Source organism: Prionailurus bengalensis, chromosome D2, assembly GCF_016509475.1.
Source record: "Prionailurus bengalensis isolate Pbe53 chromosome D2, Fcat_Pben_1.1_paternal_pri, whole genome shotgun sequence".
In the NCBI taxonomy this organism is placed as follows: Eukaryota; Metazoa; Chordata; class Mammalia; order Carnivora; family Felidae; genus Prionailurus; species Prionailurus bengalensis.
The window spans coordinates 31,170,739-31,194,978 of NC_057351.1; the positions used below are offsets into that span (position 1 = coordinate 31,170,739).

At 55.2% G+C, this 24,240-nt stretch overlaps 1 protein-coding gene across 1 annotated transcript in view; it reads left to right on the forward strand.

Moving 5' to 3' along the window:
- The window catches only part of ADAMTS14 (ADAM metallopeptidase with thrombospondin type 1 motif 14), an 82,825-nt gene extending 60,926 nt beyond the window's left edge, over positions 1-21,899 (forward strand). Inside the window, exons 14-22 of the mRNA XM_043596546.1 lie at positions 232-355; positions 1,351-1,431; positions 7,013-7,176; positions 8,591-8,759; positions 9,243-9,375; positions 11,091-11,298; positions 15,824-15,953; positions 16,081-16,191; positions 19,157-21,899. Coding sequence (XP_043452481.1) covers positions 232-355; positions 1,351-1,431; positions 7,013-7,176; positions 8,591-8,759; positions 9,243-9,375; positions 11,091-11,298; positions 15,824-15,953; positions 16,081-16,191; positions 19,157-19,638 — 1,602 coding nt within the window. The 3' untranslated portion in view covers positions 19,639-21,899. The remainder of the gene's footprint in view (positions 1-231; positions 356-1,350; positions 1,432-7,012; positions 7,177-8,590; positions 8,760-9,242; positions 9,376-11,090; positions 11,299-15,823; positions 15,954-16,080; positions 16,192-19,156) is intronic.
- The last annotated feature ends 2,341 nt before the right edge of the window (positions 21,900-24,240 follow it).

A 24,240-nucleotide genomic window follows, 5' to 3' on the forward strand; every position in this document is an offset into this window, starting at 1 on the left:
GAAGGGGGTTATTGCCCAGCCCATTCGAGGGAAGAGGAATGGCCAGGTTTAAGACCTGCCCGTGTCACATGGCGAGTTTGTGGCAGTGACGTGTCCAGGAATGCCTCTGGGTTCAGGGTCAACTCGTGGGGCCTGGGGACTGGGGAGGGAACCAGGGGCTGCTGGCCTGGGGTGGGGGGTGGGGGTGGGGAGCACGGGAGCCTTATCCTCTGACCCCACCTCTGGCGTCAGCCCGTTGGCTGTGACAAGGAGGTGGGGTCCATGAAGGCAGATGACAAGTGCGGTGTCTGTGGCGGCGACAACTCTCACTGCAGGACCGTGAAGGGGACACTGGGCAAGGCCTCCAAGAAGGCAGGTGAGAGGCTGGGGCTGGGAGATGACCAGGAGTGGCTGGGGTTCTGGCCCAGCAGGGGCCCTTGAGCCCGAGTCCCTTCGGCAAGCCGTCCCTCCTCTGCTGGGCCACGGTTCAGGGCAGGGGAGGGGAGAAGGCACCCAGAGCCTGCCTCCAGACCTTCCCGGGCTGCCCCAGGCCACTGAGTCAGAAGCTGCAGCTGGCCGCAGCCTCTTCCAGTGAGCGCTGCCTGCATTCGGGCCCAGGACTTCAGAAGCATTTTTCTGCTGGCCAGTGCGCTGTGATAGGAACTCAGCCATCTCTTTGGCCCTGGGGCTATCGTGGGAGTGAGAGCTCAGACACGTCTGAGGATGTGACCCAGACTAGACTGGAATTTTTTTTCCCTCTCTCCCCTCTCTCTCCATTTTTTGGTCAACTTGTGGTGCCTCCTTTCAACTCCTGGTACCTTGAGTTCCTTGACTTCCCTCCCTACCTTCCATCTGACCACACTTGGCTGTTGAAAGGGGTCAGATATTAGTTCTTTACACTCTAGGAAGAATTAGATCCATTTCCCCTTTGGGACTGTCATAGTTTTGCCTCATCTCTCCTTGTGGGGAGAAAGTTGGTGGCTTCGAGAGGGATTTGTTTCCAGGCCTGGGATTGGGAGGGCCATGGGGCCCAGGGCAGCCGTGATGGTGGCTCAAGGTATGAGAAGAAAGGGGGGGGGGGAACATCAGGAGAGAAAAGTAGGCTCAAGAAAGTGGAAAATTGTAGCAACAAAGTGTGTGCATACTCTCCCCTCCCCCCCCCCAGCCCTTAGAGTTTTTAGGGCATTTTAAGCCATAGCATCTCATTTGAACCTCTCGGCACCTTGTGGGCAAGGGTCCCCCCTTCCTATTGTACAGATGAGGAAACAGGTTCTTGGGCACGTGCAGGGGGAGGGGGTGACGGGGTGTGCTGGGCAGTGGGGCCACCAGCTCAAGATGCTCACGGTTTTTCTGTATCCTGCTCTGTGGCAGGAGCTCTCAAACTGGTCCAGATCCCGGCGGGTGCCAGGCACATCCAGATCGAGGAGCTGGAGAAGGTTCCCCACCACATTGGTGAGTATGGGGAGCTGGGAGGGCAGAGGAGAGTAGTCTAATGCAGGGAACCCTTAGAAACATTTTTTTAAACTTAGGCTGAGTAGACAACCCGTTCCATGCTTCGAATGTCAGAAGGTGTGAATGGGGATCCAGTGAAGATTCCCCCTCCCACCTCTGCCCTCCAGGATCAGTTTCCTTCCCCAGGGGCAGCCACGGTCCATCTGTTGTACACAAAAGAAAACCGTTTTCATAGAATGTATCAGTCAACTTTTGCTTGTCTAACATCCCATCCCCAAACTTTATGGTTTCTAACAAGTGTTTGTGTTAGCTCATGGTTCTGTGGGCCATGAGGTTGGGCGGGGCCCAGCTGGAGCTACTTCTACTCCTGTGCCTGGACTCAACTCGTGCGAATGCAGCATCTGGTGGGGCTGTAGGTGTTGTTGGTACTGGCTGTCAGCTGGGGTGATGGGGGTGACAGGGCTGCGTCCCTGGCGGGCTAGCCTGGGATTATTCATGTGGTCTGTCACATGGTCCTCAGTGGGGGCAAGAGCAGGCAAGCCCCAGCATGCAAACACTTTCCAGGTCTCTACTTGTGTCATGCTTTGTAGCATCCCGTCGGCCCAAGCAGGTGTCATGGCCAAGCCCAGACTCAAGCTGTAGAAACAGACGATCTCTTGGTGGGAAGTGCGGTAGAGTCCCAGTGCAAAGAGGCCTGCGCATAGGAAGAGGAGGAATTTGCAGCCAGTCTGACGCAGGGACTCTTAAATCCTTCTTATCTGATGACACATAAACACAGTCACTGAGGCACTACTTACGAGAGTTACACAGCTCTAAAGCCAAGAGAGATGAAAAATTCTGGCCCCAAAAGAAATCGACAGAATTCAAATTGAGAACATTAACGTAAGGGGAGAGATTTTTGTGCTTACTTGTTTGCTTTGTTCTGTTTGTGCTGAAACCAAGTCGGTGGTTAAGAAATGAACATGTCCAGGGCGGGCAAATCCATGGACACGAGAGAGCAGCTTAGTGGTGGTCAGGGGCCGGTGGGAGGGGGATGGGGGCATCTGCAAATGGGCGTGATGAAGGGTCTTGGAATCGGGCAGTGGTCCAGTAGTCAGTGAATTGCACACTTTCAAAGGCTGAGTGCGTGCTACGTGAATTACATCTCCATTGAAAACACATAAGCATGGTTTGGAGCAGGGTCCCGGGGGCAGGCAGACAGAAGGATGCTTCCCTGACACTGGGGAGTGGCTGCATCCTCCCGCACTTGTCTGTTCAGACCCCTTACAGAGGGCATGGGTGCCATGGTGTCGCCGGGCCTTACTTAGCATGTCCCAGCGGCTCGCCAGGCCGCACCGCGTGTCACCACCTCTTCATGGACGTGAATGCAAAACGTAACATCTCTGGGCAGGCTCATCTATTCCAAAAATGCTGATATTTGTATTTTTAGATTACCATCACAATGACAGAAAACGTGTGAAAGCCTCCTGGGGAATTTGCACCCCCTGCAGAATACGCCCTATAACCTGCTCCGGAAGGCGCCTGAGAGGGTGTAGTGCAAATAGACAAGAAGCACAGGGGGAAACTGAGGTCCACAGTGGATTGTGGGCCCTCTGTGTACCCTGATTCCCCCATGCGGTGAGCCAATCTGCGCCAGGCTCTCCTGTCTCCCAGCCCCGGGCCCTTGCCCACAGCCCCGCTCTGCATGGGTATGAGTCAGGAGGGCTTGGCTTGGCCAGCTCCCTGCCCACTTGCCTGGCTGGCTCCGGGGGATTGTGCCAGAACAGGGGCCAGGGGAGGGGAGGGGAGGGGGCAAGGAGAGAAGGGCCGCTGACTCCAGAAGAGGGAGGAGCTTGCAGACGCTCCTCCTGCTACACCCCTACGGATGATTCAGACGATTCCATAATACTAGCAGCCCCTGGGGCCTCCCCAGCCAGCCCTCCCACTCCTCCCAGCCCCCACCCCTGTCTGCGGACATCTAGCTCCTCTGTCTGCTGGCAGCGAGGCGTGCTCCGTGGAGGCTGCAGCCGGGCTTCCATGGGGGTCGGGGCAGAGGCTTCTAGAACCCGGGGCAGGTTCAGTGTGGGCACGCTCGCCCGTGAGTTCCCTGGAGGGTTAGAACTCCCAGGAGCTGGGCGGGGACGGAAGTGGGACGGAAACCTGACATTGGCACGCACTGTGTGATTGCACAGTTGTGAGGGATGCGGCAAGCCCGCCGTGGAAATGTGCAAGCTGCACGTGTTGAGGGTGAGCGTGTGTCTGTGCACGTGCCTGACAGGGTATGTGCGTGCTCTCTGGAGACATCCAGGACAGGTGGCCGTCTTGGCAGTGAAAGCCAAGGCCCCGTCCAAGCTCGTTAGACTCTCCTGGAATTTGGGGGCTTTGATTCTTTGAAAGGAAGTCAAGGGAAGAGAACCATGCTGTGAATATCTACCATGTGCCAGGCCTCGAGCTGGCACTTGTCATCCATTACCTTACGTAGGCCTCGGGACAGTCCGCGGCCACTCCTCCCTAGCCGTGAAAGTTCTAGATGGCATCTCCTTCCAACAGAAGGCTGTCTCATCTACATTGAAAATCTGTTGTTTGTAGTGACCTTCGTGAATTATCTTAGCTGGATCTCCTGGAAAACTTGCTGCAGTTTCGACATCAGCACCTGCTGCTTCCTTCACCTTGTGCTTTTATGGCTTCTTTTCTCCAGCCTCTGCTATCTTCGAACTTTTGTCTGCAGCTTCCTCGCCCTCTTCCTCTTCCTCTCTCAGCCTCCATAGAACTGAAGAGAGTTAGGGCCTTGCTCTGCGTTAGGCTTTGGCTTAGGGGAATGTTGTGGCTGGTTTGATCTTTTTTTTTTTTTTTTTTTTTTTTTTCAATGTTTATCTATTTTTTAGAGAAAGAGAGACAGAGCGCGAATGGGGGAGGGGCAGAGAGAGAGGGAGACACACAATCCGAAGCAGGCTCCAGGCTCTGAGCTGTCAGCACAGAGCCTGACACAGGGCTCGAACCCACAAACTGTGAGATCATGACCTGAGCCGAAGTTGGCTGTTTAACCGACTGAGTGCCGCCCCCCCAACCCCGCCCCAGGCCCCCCTGGAGTAGCACTTTCAATTTCCTTCAAGAACTTTTCCTTTGCCTTCCCAACTTGGCTGACCGTTCGGCACAAGAGGCCTGGCTTTTCGCCCATCTTGGCTTTTGACATGCCTTCTGCACTAAGCTTAATCATTTCTAGCTTTAGATTTAAAGTGAGAAACATGTGACTCTTCCTTTCCCTTGGACGCTTAAAGGCCATTGTAGGGTCATTAACTGACTTGATTTCAATAGCGTTGTGTCTGCGGGAACAGAGAGGCCCGAGGAGAGGGACAGAGATGGTCGATTGGGGAGCAATCCGAACACACACATGTATCCGTTACGTTTACTGTCCTTTTTTTTTTTTTTTTAAATTTTTAAAAATGTTTTTATTTATTTTTGAGACAGAGACAGAGCATGAGCGGGGAAGGGGCAGAGAGAGAGGGAGACACAGAATCTGAAGCAGGCTCCAGGCTCCGAGCTGTCAGCACAGAGCCCGACGCGGGCCTCGAACTCACAGACCGTGAGATCACGACCTGAGCCGAAGTCGGACGCTTAACCGACTGAGCCACCCAGGCGCCCCAAGTGTGCTGTCTTAAATAAGTGGGGTTCATGGTGTCCCCGAACATTTGCAATAGTGACATCAAAGATCACTGGTCACAGGGCACCGTGACAAATTTAATAATCGTGAAAAAGTTGGAAATACTGCGAGAATTTCCAAACTGTGACCCAGAGACCCAAAGTGAGCAAATGCTGTCAGAAAAAAGGCACCAATAGACTCGCTCGGCGCAGGGCTGCTGCAGATCTTCCGTTTGTAAACAATGCAGACTCTGTGAAGCACGATGAAGGAAAGCACAGTGAAACGAGGCTGGGGTATGCTCAGGGTCCAGAGCGGGGTCAGCGGTAGGGCCGGGACTCAGAGGTTCACGCAGCCCACCGGAGGGTGTACAGCCAGGGCTGGGGACGGCGGCTGCTGAGAGGGTAGCAGACAGAGCCGTGGGGAGACTTGAGGCCGGGCCCGGCTCTGGCTCCAGGTCTGGCGATTCTGGGGGCAGAGAGGGATCAGGCATCGAGAGATGGGGGGCATCTCTCCTCTCGCTCAGCAGGGAGGCCGGTCCTCCAGACGGCTGGGCCACCAGTGCCCTGTGTGTCCAGGAGACACCTTTGCCCCTCGCGGGTCTCTAGGTCCCCATCTGGGGCAACAATAGCACCAACCTTGGGATGTGTGTGAGGATTCCGCCGAGGCGGGCGCCAGAGTGACCGGTGCATGGTGAGTGCTCTGGATCGTTGGCTCTTATGGTCTCGTCATTACCCTGGATGGTTTTTGTCGGCACCAGGTGGGGACACCCCAGGGCTCCAGAGCCTTTGCTCCCCCGCCTGGGCTGAGGGGCTCGGGTCCGAGGCTGCAGCCCTTTACCAGCCTGCTCCAGGGCGGCCAAGGCTGTGATGCAGGGGCCTCTGCCAGGCCGTCTGCACCTCTCCCACCCAGCTGCCACCCGACACCTTTCGATAACAAGTTACGGGTTACCCACTCAGCGGGACTTTGAGGGGTGGACATTTACAGGTGTTTCTAAGACTCGCTCTGTGCCAGGCCCCAAGGACACCAAGACGGAGGAGATACACTGACAGGCTGTGGGGGAGACAGGCACCAGTGCTACCACTCGGGCCCTGTTCTGATGGCAGTCATAGTGCCTCCCCTTTATTGAATGCCAGCTGCATGCCACGCACTCTGCCTAGTTCTTTACATCTATGGACTCCTTTAATTGTCCCAAGGACCCCATAGTGGATAGGTGGGAGGGGGGTACTGCGATTATCCTCATGCGGCCGCAGCCCTATGAGCTACGGATGATTAGCATTCCCATTTTACAGATGGCGAAACTGAGGCAGCACAGCGCGGCTAAGTAACTTCCCCAGATCAATCTGGTGCCAGGGCCTGTGTTTTTAGCCTCGTGCTCTGCTGTAGAAGGGAGGGCAAGTCCCCGAGGACTGGGCAATCAAAGAAGGCTTCCTGGGGGCGCCTGGGTGGCTTAGTTGATTAAGCGTCTGACTCTTGGTTTCGGCTCAGCTCGTGATCTCTCGTGGGTTCGAGCCCCGCATCGGGCTCTGTGCTGACAGCATGGAGCCTGCTTGGGATTCTCTGTCTCCCTTTCTCTCTGCCCCTACCCCGCTTTCTCCCTTTCTCTCTTAAAAATAAAAAAATACATACATAAAAGGAAAACTTACTTTTTTTTTTTTTAAAGAAAAGAAGCCTTCCTGGAGGAGGGGAACATTGTGCTGAGCCTTCCATAGGGGTGAAGATTGGTCAGACAGGAAGAAGGGAAGACGGTGGGAGGAATGGGTGTGCCAGGGTCTAGAGGCAGGGGTGCTGTGTGCAGCCGGTGCAGTGACTCATCTGACTGAGGAAGGTTCTGGTGGAAAGGGGTGACAGGTCATAGGGAGCCCCAGGGGATCCACTAGGAAGGTCTCGAAGCCCCAGAGGAGGTCTGGCTAGTGTTCCTGTGGAGGGGAATAGAAATCTGTGTGACCCTCTCCCCATGGCCAGCGGTGAAGAACCAGGTCACAGGCAGCTTCATCCTCAACCCCAAGGGCAAGGAAGCAATGAGCCGGACCTTTACTGCAATGGGCCTGGAGTGGGAGTATGTGGTGGAGGATGCCAAGGAAAGCCTCAAGACCAGTGGGCCCCTGCCCGAAGCCATCGCCGTCCTGGTGAGCCCCCACCCTGTACGGTGGCCCCTGCCCACCCCCTTGCTGCCCCAGCCCAATCTCCCCAGTCTTCACTGTTGAGCCAGCGCAGCCCCGTCGGAAGCAGTGTTGCAGTGTCTTTAGCAGCCTGGCCAAGGCCAAGGCCTAGATGCCCTCTGTGCACAAAGGCTGGCAGGACGCACATGAGGAGGGAGAAAGAAACGGTTGTCTTGCTATGAGAGGGAGTCTGTTCTCCGTCACGCAGCGTCAGAAACAGGGCCTGGGAATGAGAGGAGGCACCTGCGTTGGTTCCCCCTGTTGCCCTGGCGTCATCCAATGTCCGCTTGCATTATGGCATTGCCCGCAAGTGACTGGGGGGTGCCAGCTCACGCTGCCAGCCTCTGGAGAGGGGGATGCGGTCACTGACCTTGCTGGGGTCCACCTCTTCCCACACCCCCTCTTCCTAGGCCATAGACCGGGGCTTATGGAGCAGGGATTATTAATGCAGGAGCTCAGACCAGGAGGGGCTTTGTCTGTGGTGCCCTGACACTGGCTGATTCATGCCAGGGAGAGCTTGGACAGGCTTCTTTCCTGGTGCGACCGTCACTAGTCGGGGAGGTCCTAGAGGGCAGGGTCTGAAGCCTATTGGTGTCAGTGTATTATTTCACTCTGCATGTATTTTCTACTCACCTTATACTTACTGGCCACCCATACACCTATGCCAATGATTGAGGGTACCAAGACCCATTCAATGGGCAAAGAATAATCTCTTCACCTAATGGTGCTGGGACAACTGGATAGCCACATGTAAAAGGATGAAGTTGAACCCCTACCTCACTCCGTATACAACAAGCTCGAACCAGATTAAATATCCAAGTAAGAGAGCTAAAACCATAGAACTCTTAGAGAAAATAGAGGGCGGAATCTCCTGACCTTGCATCTTATGATACCAGAAGCATGAGCAACAAAAGAAAAATAGGTAAACTGGTCTTCATGGAAATTGAGGACCTTCGTACATTGGAAAGACATCGTGAAGACAGTGAGAAGACAAGCTGAGCAGAATGGGAGAAGGTGTTTGCAACCATATATCTGATCAGAGGCTTACAGACCGTCTTATATCTGATCAGAGTCCTATAGACCTGGCCATACCAGAGTCAGGTAGTGCAGATGCCCTGGTAAGCAAGACAGACCAGCAGACACGGTCCCTGTCCTCGTGAGGACTTATGTCTGGGAGGAAAATGATCCCAGGTGAGCACGCAGGCTGTTCCTGCTGCTTAGCCTGAGTTTGCTGCGTGGCTGCTGGTCTGAATGGTCTCCCAGGCCGTGCTCGGTGCTGACCCCACATCCTTTCCTTTGACCCCCTCCTCCCTGTCCCCCCCCATGCTGGCCCTGCTTCTCTGCTCTCCAGTCCTGTGCCACCTGCTCTGTCTCCCCTCAGGTGCTCCCCCCAGCTGAGGGTGGCCCCCGCAGCAGCCTGGCCTACAAGTACATCATCCATGAAGACTTGCTGCCCCTTATTGGGAGCAACAACGTGCTCCTGGAGGAGACGGACACCTACGAGTGGGCGCTCAAGAGCTGGGCCCCCTGCACCAAGGCCTGCGGAGGAGGTACGGGCCTGCCCAGCCATCTGGCTGCCTCGTGGGGCAGCCCAGGGCTTTGCAGGGGAGGAGTAGGAGTGGCTGGGGGCCAACACTATCTCCACCTGATGTGTCCGTAGCTCGTGCCTCCGTTTCCCCTTAAAGATCTCTCGGGTGTGGCACCTGCCTGGCCAGAGCCTTGGGGATGGGGCTGGGAGTGGGGGAGCAGCACCGGGGCAAGGCCTGCACCCTGTAAGGGCTCCCCCGCTATGCAGGGAGGCAGCCGTGCAGAGCCAGGCGCCTCCCCCACCCCAGCCCCTGCACCGCTGGCACGACATCAGGGACACATGAGATGGGCCGGCCAAGGAAGGCTTCTTCAGAAAGAGACTTGGGCAAGAGGGGTGCAAGGGCACGGGGGAGGCACGGGCCCTCCAGAGCGTGCCGTCCCTGAGACCCAGCGGAGCGGCGGGGGCCTGGCGGGACCTGGCCCAAGTCAGCCTGTCCTCCCCCCAGGGATCCAGTTCACCAAATACGGCTGCCGGCGCCGGCGAGACCACCACATGGTCCAGCGGCACCTGTGTGACCACAGGAAGAGGCCCAAGCCCATCCGCCGGCGCTGCAACCAGCACCCGTGTGCCCAGCCTGCGTGAGTGTCCGGGGACGGCCAGGAGCCTGACCCCTTCCCATGGGCGTCACTGACTCTCTCGTAGCCCTGGGCCGGGGAGGAGGGGCTGCTTCCTCTGGCCCTGAGTGTCCAGGGTCACGGCCCCTGCACCCGGGACTCCCTGAGCAGAGCAGCCCACACACTGGACTCCGTCCGTGGCCAGTGCTGCCCTCCTCGCCGGTCTGGCCGCATCCGCCCCCGTCTGTCCCCCTGTGGGGTTTGCGGATTAACTTCCGCTCCCAGAAGAAGGACAGTGCTTCCTTTGTTCTGCCCCTTCTAGCATTCTTTTACAGATGGGGAAACAGAGGCCCACTTTGGGGACACAGCTTTCCCTCGATGATCCGAGGGGACGTTGAGGTGAAGTCGATCTCAGTGCTTCTAGATGCCGGGGCATAGGCCAGGATGCTGTCTGGCGGCCCCCACCCATAGTCTAGCCCCTGAGTGGGTTCCCTGACCTGAGCAGACAGGCTCATTTGGGCACAAGATCATGTTCTTGGGCTTATTTGGAGGGGGCTTCGTGGAGGAGAAGAGCTATGACTTTTTGGGAAGTCGAGGTGTGGCCTTGAGCCCATCACAGAGATGGCCCCAGCGCCTCTCCGGCCCCAGGCAGAGCGCCCAGTGCACTTTCCTGCCTCCCCAGGAATCTTCTGGGGTCCGAGCCGTCTAACTCGGCCTGGCTGATTCACGGCAGCTCTGCTCCCTGAGGCTGGGGGGACCTCAGGGCCAGGACAGGAGCTGGGGATCAGTGCAGAGTCCACCGTGGCCTCTCCGTGCCTGGCCCAGGCGGGATCCCCTGCCCCTCAGTGCTCCACGCTCCCCCTTCACACGGCATGCCGGCCACTGTCTCCGCCAACATCTGTGGCCACAGAGCACGCGGCGCTGACTCGGCTGTAGTCCTGGGCACGTCACCGCCCGCCCCCCCGCCCCCAGCTTCTCATCCGTAAAATGCCAAACGAAGTTTGGGGCCTTTTTTGTCTTTTAAAGGAAGGGGTTGGCCAAAAGAGCCCTCATTCTCTACAAGATGTCTCAGGAACCTGAGAGGGGAGTGGGTTGTGGCCGCCCCTCCCGCCACCCCACCAGAGCCATTTTCATCTTTGTCTAATTCATCCAGTGGTATCTGCTTACGGTGCTCTTGGAAGCTGCTCCGTGGCCAAAAGACGGTGGGAGACCACCAGCTTAGCGGATCGGCACCAAAACTCTGCAGGTGCTGACGGCGATAGTAACAGTGCCTGTCTTTATTACATGCCTACTGCATGCATGCACTCTGCCAAGTGCTTTTAAGTATACACGTCCTTTAACTGTCCCAAGAGCCCCAGGGGCGGGGGGTTCAACTCTACCAGCCATGAATCTCGTGCTGTATCTCAGCACCTAGGACAGTACCTGCCCACACTCCGATATTTATGAAGTGCTGAAAAGAATTCTGATGTTCATAACTTGCCTGTGGACATGCAGGGTGCCAGATGTAAAGGTGCATCATACCCGTGCATTTTTCAGATGAGGAAGCAGAGGAGATCATAGGTGACCCCCCTTATGGCAGCTGCAGAGCCCGTGGGCAGTTGTCTTGGCTCCCAGCATTCTGAAGCTCAGACCCACTTGCCAGCTCCTGCCCGCAGCGATTCAGGGGGTGGGAGAGACCCTGGGAGGAAGCGTCCCCATAGTCCCGCCTCTCCTTCACCTTTTGCTTTGTCTGTGTCTAGGTGGGTGATGGAAGAGTGGGGTGCCTGCAGCCGGAGCTGTGGGAAGCTGGGGGTGCAGACCCGGGGGGTTCAGTGCCTGCTGCCCCTCTCCAACGGGACCCACAAGGCCATGCCGGCCAAGGCCTGCCCTGGGGATCGGCCGGAGGCCCGGCGGCCCTGCCTCCGCGTGCCCTGCCCAGCCCAGTGGCGCACGGGAGCCTGGTCCCAGGTGAGTTGTTCTCAGAGGGTGGGAGGGGCTGAGCCAGTGGCCACCTTCTCTGGGGAGTCTGGGAAAAGGTGGGTCGGGGTAGGGAGCTACTAAGAGATGTGGTGCTCCCTGATGGCAGAGAGTCTCCGCCTGAATTTCCCTCCCCACCTCTGATCTGATCTGATCTGAATTTTCTCAAAACTGAGTCCAAGAGCTCCTATGTGTGCTGGGCCATGGGCCTGGGCTAGGCCTTTATATTCATTCACTATGTGCTCTGACCTAGAACTGGGTCAGAACTAGGAGGCATGGGTTAAGACCCCCGTGATACAGGTGAGCAAACTGAAGCACTTTCTTGCATTCAAGAAACATTTACCAAATGCCAACTACGTGCCAGGCACGCTGTGCTAGGAATGCCTGGAATCCATCACCGACTTGTCCTCATGTAACTTACAGTCCAATGAGAGAGACCTAAACCAGTAACAGAAGCATTTACAGATGGCGGTTGGAGCTGTGCGGAAGTAAATGGCGGTAATGTATCTGGGAGGACCTCCCTGAGGAGGTGACGTTTGTGTTGAGACTTGAAGGCTGAGCCCCAGGAAGACCCTTGCCGTGTTCCAGAAACCAAAGGAGAGTGGGACTGGAGCTGAATGGAAGGGACAGGATGACAGAGAGGCAGGCAGGGATCAGTCCTGCAGAGCTTTGTGAAAAGTTAGAATGTATTCCAAGTGGGGCTTCTAGGTGGCTCAGTCAGTTAAGCATCTGAGTCTTGATTTCGGCTCAGGTCATGATCTCACAGTGAGTTTGAGCCCTGCGTCGCTCTGTGCTGACAGCAGGGAGCCTGCTCAGGATTCTGTCTGTCTCTCTCTGCCCCTCCTCTGCTTGTGCTCTCTCGAAATAAATAAAGACAAACTTGAAAAAGAATGTATTCTACGAGCAGTGAGAAGCTGTTGAAGGGTTTTAATGCAGATGCTCCAAGCCCTGATTCCAGGTTTAAAGGTCACCTAGCAGCTCTGTAGAAAGTTCACTGCTGGGAAGCCAGGGTAGGAAAGAGGAGATAATAAGAAGGCTGTGGAATAGCCAGTCCAAGTGCTCCTGCCTAGGCCCTCGAAGTGGCCACAGGGAAATTTTTGTCTTGAGTTTTCTCTAAAAAATTCATTTGAAGGGTGCCTGGGTGGCTCAGTCGGTTAAGCGTCCAACTTTGGCTCAGGTCATGATCTCAAGGTTTGTGGGTTCAAGCCCCGCGTCGGGCTCTGGGCCGACAGCTCGGAGCCTGGAACCTGCTTTGGATTCTGTGTCTCCCTCTCTCTCTGCCCCTCCCCTGCTCTCTCTCTCTCTCTCTCTCTCTCTCTCTCTCAAAAATAAATAAACATTAAAACAATTAAAAAAATTTTTTTTAATGTTTATTTTTGAGACAGAGGGACACAGAGTGCGAGTGGAGGAGGGGCAGAGAGAGGGAGACACAGAATCTGAGACAGGCTCCAGGCTCTGCGCTGTCAGCACAGAGCCTGATGCGGGGCTCGAACCCACAAACCGTGAGATCATGACCTGGGCCAGAGTCAGACGCTTAACCGACTGAGCCACCCAGGCGCCCCTAAAAATTTTTTTAATACAAAATTCATTTGCTGTGACCCTTGAAGGCATTATGCTAAGTGAAATCAGCCAGACACAAAATGATAAATGCTGTATGATTCCACTTACCAAGAGTGGTCAGGTTTATAGAGACAGAAAGAAGGGTGGTGGGTGCTTGGGGCTGGAGGAGAGGGCATGGGGAGTCCGTGTTTAATGGGGACAGGGTTTCAGCTTAGGAAGAAGGAGAAAGTTCTGGACGTGGAGGTGGTGATGGTTGTACAACATTGTGAATGTACTTAATGTCACTGAACCATGCACTTAAAAATGGTTAAAATAGGGGCGCCTGGGTGGCTCAGTCGGTTTAGCGTCCGACTTCGACTCAGGTCATGATCTCACGGTCTGTGAGTTCGAGCCCCACGTCAGGCTCTGTGCTGACAGCTCAGAGCCTGGAGCCTGTTTCAGATTCTGTGTCTCCCTCTCTCTCTGCCCCTCCCCTGTTCACGCTCTGTCTCTCTCTGTCTCAAAAATAAAAATAAAAAAAAAGTTTAAAAAAATGGTTAAAATAGTGTTATGATATATATATATATATTTTACCATAATTTTTAAAACCTCTGGTCACAAAGATAAGTACAACAATGCTTAATTGTAATAGCGGAATATCAGCAAATACCCTAAATGTCCATCTCTAGGAGATTGGACCAAAAAAATCATGGTCTGGGTGCCTGGGTGGCTCAGTTGGTTAAGCGTCCGACTTCGGCTCAGGTCATGATCTCACGGTTCATGAGTTCGAGCCCCGCATGGGGCTCTGTGCTGACAGCTCAGAGCCTGGAGCTGCTTTGGATTCTGTGTCTCCTTCTCTTTCTGCCCCTCCCCTACTCTCCCTGTCTCTGTCTCTGTCTCTGTCTCTCTCTCTCAAAAATAAGTAAATATTTTAAAAATGTCAAAAAAAATCATGGTCTGGTCATACAATAAAAGCTTGAAGTATACTTACCAATGTGGATAAACCTCAGAGGAATAGGTAAGAAAAAGAACTGAAATATGAAGGCAGATGACTTCCAATGAGATACCATGCACATAAAGTTTAAAGAGGCACAACATAGTATTTGAAAATCTGCCAGAATGCTGATATATTCAAGCTGCTGGCGGTATGTGAACAGGCTTTCGTGACCAGGCTTCCTCATACTTTTCTGGATGCTTAGAATATTGCATAAGGAAGAGTATTTTTAAATACCCCAAATCCCCGCACAATGTAGGCAGATTTTGTTTTCTTCTCCTCAACACACAGCTTTATTTGTTTGAATATAAAACAGAAGACTGCTGGCCCACAAAGGGCCCTTAGGTAACACTGGCAGTGAGGTGACAGGTGGTGGAAGACTGTTGCCCCTGTGAGACGGACAGAGCGTCCAGGAGCTGTTGGCATTATTCATCCTTGGGGGAGGAGCCATCCAATCCCACGGTTTGTGTGGCCCTTAACGCTCGTGTCCCCCTCGGGCCCAGCAGGAGAAGTACATTTCTGTGGCCTCTTCCCCGTCCTGTGGCCTGGTCACACGGTGCAGCCTTGCTTTTGGGGAGCCCCCGCCACCAGCCCCCGTCCCTCAGAGGAGGCGAGGCCTGGGGGTGACGTGCGCAGCAGGCCCTGCAAACTGTTTGCCTCCGGCTCCTTTGTGCCCACACCTTTCCCTTTTGGGGAAGAAGATGCCTTTTTTTTTTATGTTTTATTTATTTTTTTTTGAGAGACAGAGTGTGAATGGGGGGGGGCACAGAGAGACAGAGAGAGAGAGAGAGAGAGAGAGAATCTGAAGCAGGTTCCAGGCTCTGAGCTGTCAGCACAGAGCCCATGCGGGGCTTGAACCCATGAACCTTGAGATCATGACCTGAGCCGAAGTCAGATGCTTAACTGACTGAGCCACTCAGGCACCCCAGGAGACACTTTTTTTAAAGTTTACTTATTTATTTTGAGAGAGAGAGAGTGCATGAGCTGGGGAGGGGCAGAGAGAAAGGGAGAGAGAGAAAATCCTAAGCAGCAGTTTCCATGCTGTCAGCGGAGTGCCCGACACGGGGCTCAAACCCATGAACCGTGAGATCATGTGTGACCTGAGCCGAAATCAAGCATCAGACGCTTAACCGACTGAGCCACCCAGGTGCCCCAGAAGACACTTGTGAACATGCCTCTGCCAGCTGAGTTTTGGTATGTTGAGGCACAAAGTCACCGAATGTCAGAGCTAAAGGGGTTCATAGCGACCCTGTCACCCAGGTCTCTCAGTTTAGCAAGTGTCACAATCTGGGTCCTTACATCCCATTATTTAAAAAAAATTTTTTTTTAATTATTTATTTTTGAGAGCGAGAGAGAGAGACAGAGTGTGAGGAGGGAGGGGCAGAGAGAGAGGGAGACACAGAATCCAAAGCAGGTTCCAGGCTCTGAGCTGTCAGCACAGAGCCCACGCGGGGCTTGAACTCACTGACCGTGAGATCATGACCTGAACTGAAGACGGACGACCAACCGACTGAGCCACCCAGGCGCCCCCCCTTACATCCCATTATTAAGATATCATCAAGTAAGGGGACCTACTTCAGGTCCCTCAGGCTGGTGGATCACAATAGGGGAGTTTGCCAGAATGATCCACAAAATATTTAAGGACCCAGGCACAGGCCGGACATGGTAGACACAGGCGAAAGTGCTGGAATGGGGTTCTGGAGGTCCCCTCCTGAAGCAGGGTTAACCACGTAGGTGACAGGAAGGTTCGGCCATTCGCCTGGCACAGGAATACGGACAGCTGGTGTTCTGTCCTCCTGAGGCTACTTGGAGGGTCCTTGCATATCCATCCCTCTGGTCAGTAGAAACGCGGGGCCCTCCTCTGTACCTTTCCGTCCTGGGCATTGGCTAGACTCTGGAGCTCACTGCTCCCTTCCTCTCGTCTCTCCACCTACCCCTCCCTGGCCACTGTGGCTTGACCGGGCCCCGGCCTTCCCGCGACAGTGCTCCGCCACCTGCGGGGAGGGCATCCAGCAGCGGCAGGTCGTGTGCCGGACCAACGCCAACAGTCTTGGGCAGTGTGAGGGGGAGAAGCCGGACACTGTCCAGGTCTGCAGCCTTCCCCCCTGTGGAGGTGAGCTGGATAGGATGGGGGAGGGGGGCAGGCCCAGCTCCTCCGGCCTAGACCTGAAGCCCAGCCCAGCTTGCATCCTTGCCCCCTAGAAATCCCCAGGGCTAGAACTGCTTGTCCCCACTCACAGGCAATCTCCAGAACTCTACAGCGAGAGCTGACATTCGGGAACTTGTAACCCCAGAAGGACAGTGGGTGCCACAGTCTGGGCCCCTACATCCCATGAACAAGATATTATCAAGTAAGTGTGTATCTATCTGGACCCAACCCCCAGCCCAAACCTTCCAGTGGTCGCCATGTCGCAAGCACAGGCCATGCAGTGGAACAGCCCCGGTTTCCAGGCTGTCCATGTGACCTCAGCCTCCTGGAGCCTCAGATCCCTCAGCTGTGGGCTGGGGGGTGCTACCCATACGGGTCCACAGTCCCTTATCTGCGATTCCAAAATGTTGAAAGCTGCAAGTGGTGCCCTAAATTCGGTGCAGACTCATTTCGCAGCAGAGCCTGGCCTGACCCAACAAGAGATCAATTATTCTTTTGCTACAGAAACATTGCTGTAGTTATAAGGGGATATCCCACTCCCTATGACAGATGTTCTATGATATGAATATTACTTTTCTAACCTCAGAAGTTCTGAATTATCAGTCATATCTGGTTTCAAGGTTTTGGGATAAGCAATTGTAGATCTGAGCTGTCTTCGTAGGGTTGTTGAATTAAATGAGATAATGCATGCACTCCTGCCTAGCTGTCAGATACCAAAAATGGTGGTAGTACTTTCTCTCTGCCTCATGATCAGGAGCCAGTTAGTCCATCCTCCCATCTATCCATCCATCTACCCATCTCTCCATCCATCCATCCATCCATCCATCCATCATCCGTCATCCATGTATGCATCCATCCATCCATCTACCCATCCATCCATCCATCCATCCATCCATCATCCGTCATCTGTCATCCATGTATCCATCCATCCATCCATCTACCTATCTATCCATCCATCCATCCATCATCCGTCATCTGTCATCCATGTATCCATCCATCCATCCATCCATCCATCATCCGTCATCCATGTATGCATCCATCCATCCATCTACCCATCCATCCATCCATCCATCCATCCATCATCCGTCATCTGTCATCCATGTATCCATCCATCCATCCATCTACCTATCTATCCATCCATCCATCCATCATCCGTCATCTGTCATCCATGTATCCATCCATCCATCCATCCATCCACCTATCTATCCATCCATCCATCCAACATCCATCATCCGTCATCTATGTATGCATCCATCCATCCATCTACCCATCCATCCATCCATCTACCCATCCATCCATCCATCCATCCATCATCCATCATCTGTCATCCATCATCCATCCATCCATCCATCCATCTACCTATCTATCCATCCATCCATCCATCATCCATCATCCATCACCTATGTATGCATCCATCCATCCATGTATCCATCCATTCATCCATCCATCCATCCATCCATCATCCATCATCTGTCATCCATGTATCCATCCATCCATCCATCTACCCATCCATCCATCCATCCATCATCCATCATCCGTCACCTATGTATGCATCCATCCATCCATCTACCCATCCATTCATCCATCCATCCATCCATCATCCGTCATCCATCATCCATGTATCCATCCATCCATCTACCTATCCATCCATCCATTAACGTTAACTATCTGCTATATACCAGGCCATATACTTCCTTCCTAGATTCTTTCTCTCTCTCTTTTCCTACTTCATCTTCTCAAGGACCAGGGTCTGACAAGACAAGTAGCAGAAAAATCACAGACTATAAATTCTAGCTGGAGGACCAACTGGCCATATGACCATGTGCAGATCCCTAAACCTCTCGGAGCTCAGCTCATCATCTCACTCGATGTCCACAGAGGATCTTCTGGCTCCAGCCTGGCTGCTGCTCCGCCCAGGTTCTGAGACCCAGACTGCACAAGTGCCAGATTTCCTTCCCTTTTCTGTCCAGGAGCAAAGGGTCGGCTCTGATTCTGGTCCTAGAATTCTGGCGCCATCTAGAGGCCACTGGCTTTCCTTTTTTTTTTTTTTTTCCTAATTTTCCTGTTGCCCTAAACCAGCCCCCAACCCTCTGCCCCGTCCCTAAACACACACACACACACACACACACACAGAAAATTAGCAGAAAGCAAAGTTCCTGCCTTCACATTGTCTGGAGAGACCTACCTGGAATTATCACAGAAACACAAAACGATTTTTAGATATCTGAACCAAAGCAAATGAAAGTTACATAGTGGGCACCCCTATATGCCAGGAACTTTATAAATGTTATTTATAATCATAATGTTATTGTTCATTGGTAAGTGTCTAGCATTATCCCCATTTTATAGGGGAGGAGACTGAGGGTTGGAGAGCTTCAGTGGCTTGCCCAAGGGCTCACACTTTTTCAGTGGTGGAGCCTCAGTTGGAACCCAGATCTGCTTGATTCCAGATTTATCGGTGGAGGGCTTAGTGTTCCAAATGTGTGTTGACGGGTGGCAGGATGTTGCCTCGGCTTGTCCCAAGTGTGGGTTACCTGGGCATTTGCCTGGCCCTGGCCCGAGTGGATCAGTTCCTTTGGGTGGATTGGGAGGGGACCAGGATTCCTACTTCATTGAGAGCAGGGCTTCCAAGCTTTGCTGCAGGTCAGAACCACCCAGCGCCCAGGCCACGCTGGCCGTCCAGTCTCCCCCGGGCGTGGGAGGTGCGCAGTGCCTATTTGGAAAGCCCCTGGGGGATTCCACTTAGCAGCCACATCTGACGACTACTGATGCAGGCCCGTGGTTCTCAGATTGGTCCACGCATTGGAGTCCCTTGAAGGTTTTGTTGAAACGCAGAACTAAGCCCCACGCCCAGAACTTCTGACTCGGTAGGTCTGGATGGGGCCTGAGCATTGGCATTGCTCACCAGCTTCCAGACGATGCCGATGCTTCATGTGTGGAGACCCTTTTTGAGAACCACGGCTCTAGGGGATTTCAGTTCCTCTTCCGTAAAATAAGGGCTCTTACTCTGGCCAGTCTCTCCCTTCAGGCAGGCCCGTGGCGCCCTCCAGGCCAAAGCTTTAGAGCGGGTCCAGCGAGGGCGGGAGCTGGAGGCCGGCGGTTGGGGGGGGCCGAGTGGGAGATGGAGGCGTCCTCCCGGCAGTGGTCCTTGTGCCATATGCGTGCAGCGGAGCCCTGCGTGGGGGACCGGTCCATCTTCTGCCAGACGGAAGCACTCGATCGCTACTGCTCCATCCCCGGCTACCACCGGCTGTGCTGTGAGTCCTGTTCCAAGACGGCCCTGGGCCCCGACACCAGCCCGGACCCTGGCCTGGCCTCGCCGCCACCATTCGCTACTCCCGGGAGTCCGAAGTCCCCTCCAGATGCTGTGGAGCCCACTGTGGGAACAACAGGGTCAGATGCCCATCAGCACGGCCAGCCCACACAACTCCCGAGACCTCTGGGCACCAGCCCCCCGGTGACCCAGCACCGCTTTACTCCCCAGACACTGGGCCCCAGAGCAGCTGGGGGCACCTCCCCTGGCACCCCCCGGGGACTGCCTTGGGGCTGGACCAGGGCACCTGTGCCAGTCTCCGAGGAAAAAGGGCGGCTCGGGGAAGACCCGAAGCACCCAGGCACCAGCCTTCCCGCCACCTCCCTGGGGACATGAGCCCCGCCTCGCCTATCCCTCCAGTCAAGTTTACACTGTGTGCTGCCTCAGAGACCGCCAGCTCAGAGGACACGCAGCGGGGGCAGCGGCAAACACAGACTTCCTTCTAAATTATTTGCCTTCTTGTTGTTCTAGTTTGGGGGCTGTGACACTTGAGCCCGTGAAGCGGGCGCGTGAGGAAGAAAAAGATCAGGGGAAGCCCTAACCGGAGATACCTCAGCAAGCAGCCAGGGGGACAGTCGCACCTCTCAGGGGCTCCCCATCTGTCTCTTGGCAGGACTGAGGGCCAGCTAGCACCCCCTCCTCCCCCACCCCGGATCCTTCCAGCTGCCTGCCTTTGCCAGAACTTGTGGGGTCCACTGTGGAGGTCCTGTCTATCTGGCCTCTCTCCCCAGAGAGGCAGAGTGGGACCAGGGAAGGTGAGGGGGGAGCACTCTCAGGGCAGTCCACGAAGAAGGGGGCGAGGGGTGAGTGTGGTCATGACGCTCTGGCTGCAGGGCCGGGGTGGGTGGGAGGCGAGTTCGTCTCAGGCCCAGCTCTTCATAGCAAGAGCGCCACACAGCTCCTCCAGCCAAGGCCAGGGCCAAGGCCAGAACCCACCTCACCCTTGCTGGCCGGAAGGCAGTGTTGGTGACCACCTCTGCCCCACGCACATGGCACCTCCTGTTACTTCCGGTGCATCCCAACCTCACCCGGTCCAGCCCAGAGAAGGGGGCCCCGGACAGTCTGGAATGCGTGTTCTCGTCATCTGGGGTGTTCACAACTGGTGCTAGACCCCTGGCTGCACCAGGAAGGTCAACTTCGGTTGTCACTTTGCAGCATGAAAGGAGCCCGGCCCGGAAGGTGACTCTCTGGGACACAGGGATGTGAGTTCTCAGGTTGTGCCCCATCCATCATCGTTCGCTGCCAAAGACCACACCTGCTGGAGTCAGGGGTCTTCTCCCACCTGGCCGGGGCTGGGCCAGAAGTTTGTGGTGCTAGGGTAACAGGGTGCAGTCAGGTCCCAAGGCTGAGGACCACAGTCCACCCAGGCCCAAGCCCCAGGGCAGGATGTGAGCCTTTGCCCCATGCCTGGGTGGGGGGAGGTGACATGACCCACAGCGCTGTGGGGCCTCAGCTACCCTCCGTGTTACCTCCAAAGGCAGGTAACTTCCCTAGACCCCCTGGCTCCCAGGAAGCCCCTTGGGGTGCCAGGATTTCTCCCAAGGGTCCTCATTCCCAGTCACACAGAGGGTGTCCCGGACTCCTCAGCAGGTGACAGCGGTGCTTGCCTGCCTGCCTTCCTGGGGGCAGGGCGGCTGTTCTGAGCCAGGCTAGAGGCCTAGGAGCAGTGGGTCCCCACCCCCACAACCCCTGGAGAACAGAGGCCCGGAGGGGGAGGGGGCTCCCCAGCGGTCCTCTCCACCTGCTGCCACCCCCTCCCTGGGCCGCTGGGGCACACACGGAAATCATTCCTGTGAGACCCAGCCTGCCGGCATTAGGGGTGTAACTTCCCGTGCCTCTGAGATCCGGATCTTTACACGTTTATGTATTTATTAACATTGTCCTTGGTGTTTCGTTTTGGACCCCCAGGTGGCGTGTTGTGTTTTTCTCGTTGTCTCTGTTTTAGAGGAAAAGGACGGTGGAGCCTCCCTCTCGTGTCCTCTGCTGGGCAAGGTGCCTGGGGGTAGGGGATGGATGGGGGAGCAAAGCCGAAGAGGCGCGACCCTCAGCCTCCCTGCCTCGGCCTCACTCGCTCTTGGGCTCCTCGGAGCACCAGCTCAGGGAAGAGAGGCCAGAAAGCACCGTGGGCGGGGGAGGGGGGGGGGTGCCGCCCTCGAGTAGCTCTGTGGCCTTGGGCAGGTCACCATCCGCGTGGAAGTGCCTGGGAGGTAGTTTTGGGGTGTGCATAGGGACAGCAAGGGGTGGCTTCCCTAGAGGGGGGGCGAGCACTCTTTCCCTGGAAAAGTCCAGGCGGAATGAGAGGGCCGGGTAGGCGGGGGAAGGGACGTGACGCCGGGGGAGCAGGGAGGGCTGGCACGTAGCAGGAATAACTTAAAGCCACCCATCCGTGGTGGCTCAGTTGGTTAGGCCTCCGACTCTTGATGTCGGCTCAGGTTATGATCTCGCGGCTCGTGAGTTCAAGCCCTGATTTGGGCTCCGTGCTGACAGTGTGGGATTCGCCCCTTCCCCCCTCTCTCTCTGCCCCTCCCCTGCTCGTGTGTGTGCGTGCGCGAGCGCTCTCTCTCTCTCTCTAAATAAACATTAAAAAATCATTTAAAAAACCAGCCATCCGTGCTTCACACCTTGCTTGTGTCAGACATCACTAATCCACCACCGCACGCTTTTAAGGAGTGTACCCCAGGCCCTTCCCTGCCAGCCGTGGGGCTCAGGACGAGGCACAGAGGTCCGCTCCAGACCTCACATGCCTGTGTGTGGACCATCTAGCCTCAAACCCAAACTCCGTTTATATCCCTCCGCCAACAGCCTCCCCCTGGGAACCACCCATTCTGGGCAACTACCCCTGGAGCCCAGGGGTGCACACACAGTGACATCCCTGCCAACCTGGGAGATGCTGGCACGGGCCCTCAAATCGCACTCGTGACCTCAGGCAGGGAATTCTGCAGGCCAAGGTACAGATGGCTTGCAAAGAGCAGGGTCCTGGGGCCCCGGGGCGGGCGGGGGAGTGGGGTGGGAGGCGCGTGCCTTTTGTACGGTGGGCAGAGCGGGGTCCTCTAAGAGCCCCAGCACCCCTGGCTCTGACGGAGGACCGCGCACACTTCGTGGGGCAGGGATACCACCTGGGCATGCGTGCTGATGTGCCCCTATCTTGCGCCACGGGGGACATCGCCAGTCTGTCGCTGCGCTGAGCCCGGCTACCGCGGGAGCCCTTCGTGTAGGCGCCGTCGCCGGGTCTGGGAGCAGCGCTGTGGGGCTGGAGAGGTAATTTAAAATGTCACACCATTGGGAACCTGTGATCAGTCCTCCCAGGCCGAAGGGCGGTATCTCAAAGCGGGCCTGCAGTGCTCGAGGGAGAGGGACCCAGAAACCAGCCCCGAGGACCCTCCACCCACCATTACGGCCCCACAGAGTCTAGCATGGGGGCGTCACCGATCTGGGGAGCCTTTGGGCCCTGAGATTCTGAGGGGCACGGCCCCCTCTGCCCCTCTGGAAAACGGCAGCGAAAGCGTTTGCCGTGCCTACCTCTGGAAACAACATGATCAGAAAATGCAAGAGACGACGATGTGGGTGCCTCCCGGGGGCGACATTGCCCCTGGGGTATTCCTGGAGCGGGGGCCTAGGGGGCCCACTCAGCTAGCGGGACCAGATGAGTTGTTGGGTCTGCCACCGGAGTGGGCCAGAGTTTGGGTTCCTGAAAAAGCCCCCAGACCTCCACCTGAGCAGTCCTACCCCTGCTCCCTCCAGTCCCCCTGTGACCCTCTCACCCTGCAGGGACTGCTGACCAGGGCCTTGGGAAGCCCAAGCCACAGCCCTGACTAAACGTTACCCACATCCTGCTTAGGAGGTAGGAAACTGCAGAAAACTGTAAGAAAAAAGCCTAGTAGTCTACAAAGTGGGACTGGTTTTTTTTTTTTTTTTTTAGCTTATCAGAGGGGTGAGGTGGTCAGGCAAGCAGGTAAACTCAGTTGCAAAGAGTGACAAGCATGTCAGGAGAGAAGGTCCATAGGCTATTCTCACTTAGGCAGATCATGGGACGAAGTGGTCCACATGTAAGCAGGTGAGAAAATACCAAGTTTGAAAAAAACCTTAAAGGTTAGCGTGACAGTTTGGAATCATGACGCACCCCAGGCACAAGGCGGGGTGGGGTGGGGTGGGGGGCTGTATTTACTTATCAGCTCTTGTCCACAGGCCTCTGCTGGATGCATGCGAGAAAGATCTAGAGGAGGACAGTAGGCCCGTGAGGTCACCCCTCGGGGCTCGAGCCAAGTTGCAGAGTGCAAATTAAGAAAGCAATATACACATTTACAGCGCATCGGGGACACAAACTACCTCTCCGCAGAAAACCCTAAGAGTATCTAATGGTAGACTGTTTATGAATCCCAAGACTCCGTGTTAAGATGTCCGTTCTCCCCACAGTGATCTGTAAAACGCGAGGGCATTCCAATCAAAAATCCAGCAGACTGTTTTTTGTTTGTTTTAGAATTTGACGAAGTCATTATAAAATCTTTATGGGCATAAAGAGGATTTAGAACAGCCAAAACAATTCTGAAAAGGCACCGAGTGGCAGAATATACACTGATTTCAGGCTTACTGTGAGAACCAGCAGTCATCAAGCCAGTACGCCTGGTGTAAGAATCAACATACGTAACAGTGGGGCACAACGGAGAATCCAGAAATCGACCCATCTGGCCGTAGTGCTGAGGTGATTCAATAGATGATGCCAGAAATTGGGAGGCTCCGGATGGACAAAAGTAAACCCCCAACTCTCACGTCATATACAAAGATGGACTCAGTCCCAGCCATCAACTTAAAGGTATGAACTGAAATTATAACACTTCTAGAAGAAAACATGAACAAAAAATACCTTTGTGACTTTGGGTCAGAGATGGCACAGAAAGCACTCGCCACAAAAGAAGGGGTGGACGGGGCGCCTGGGTGACT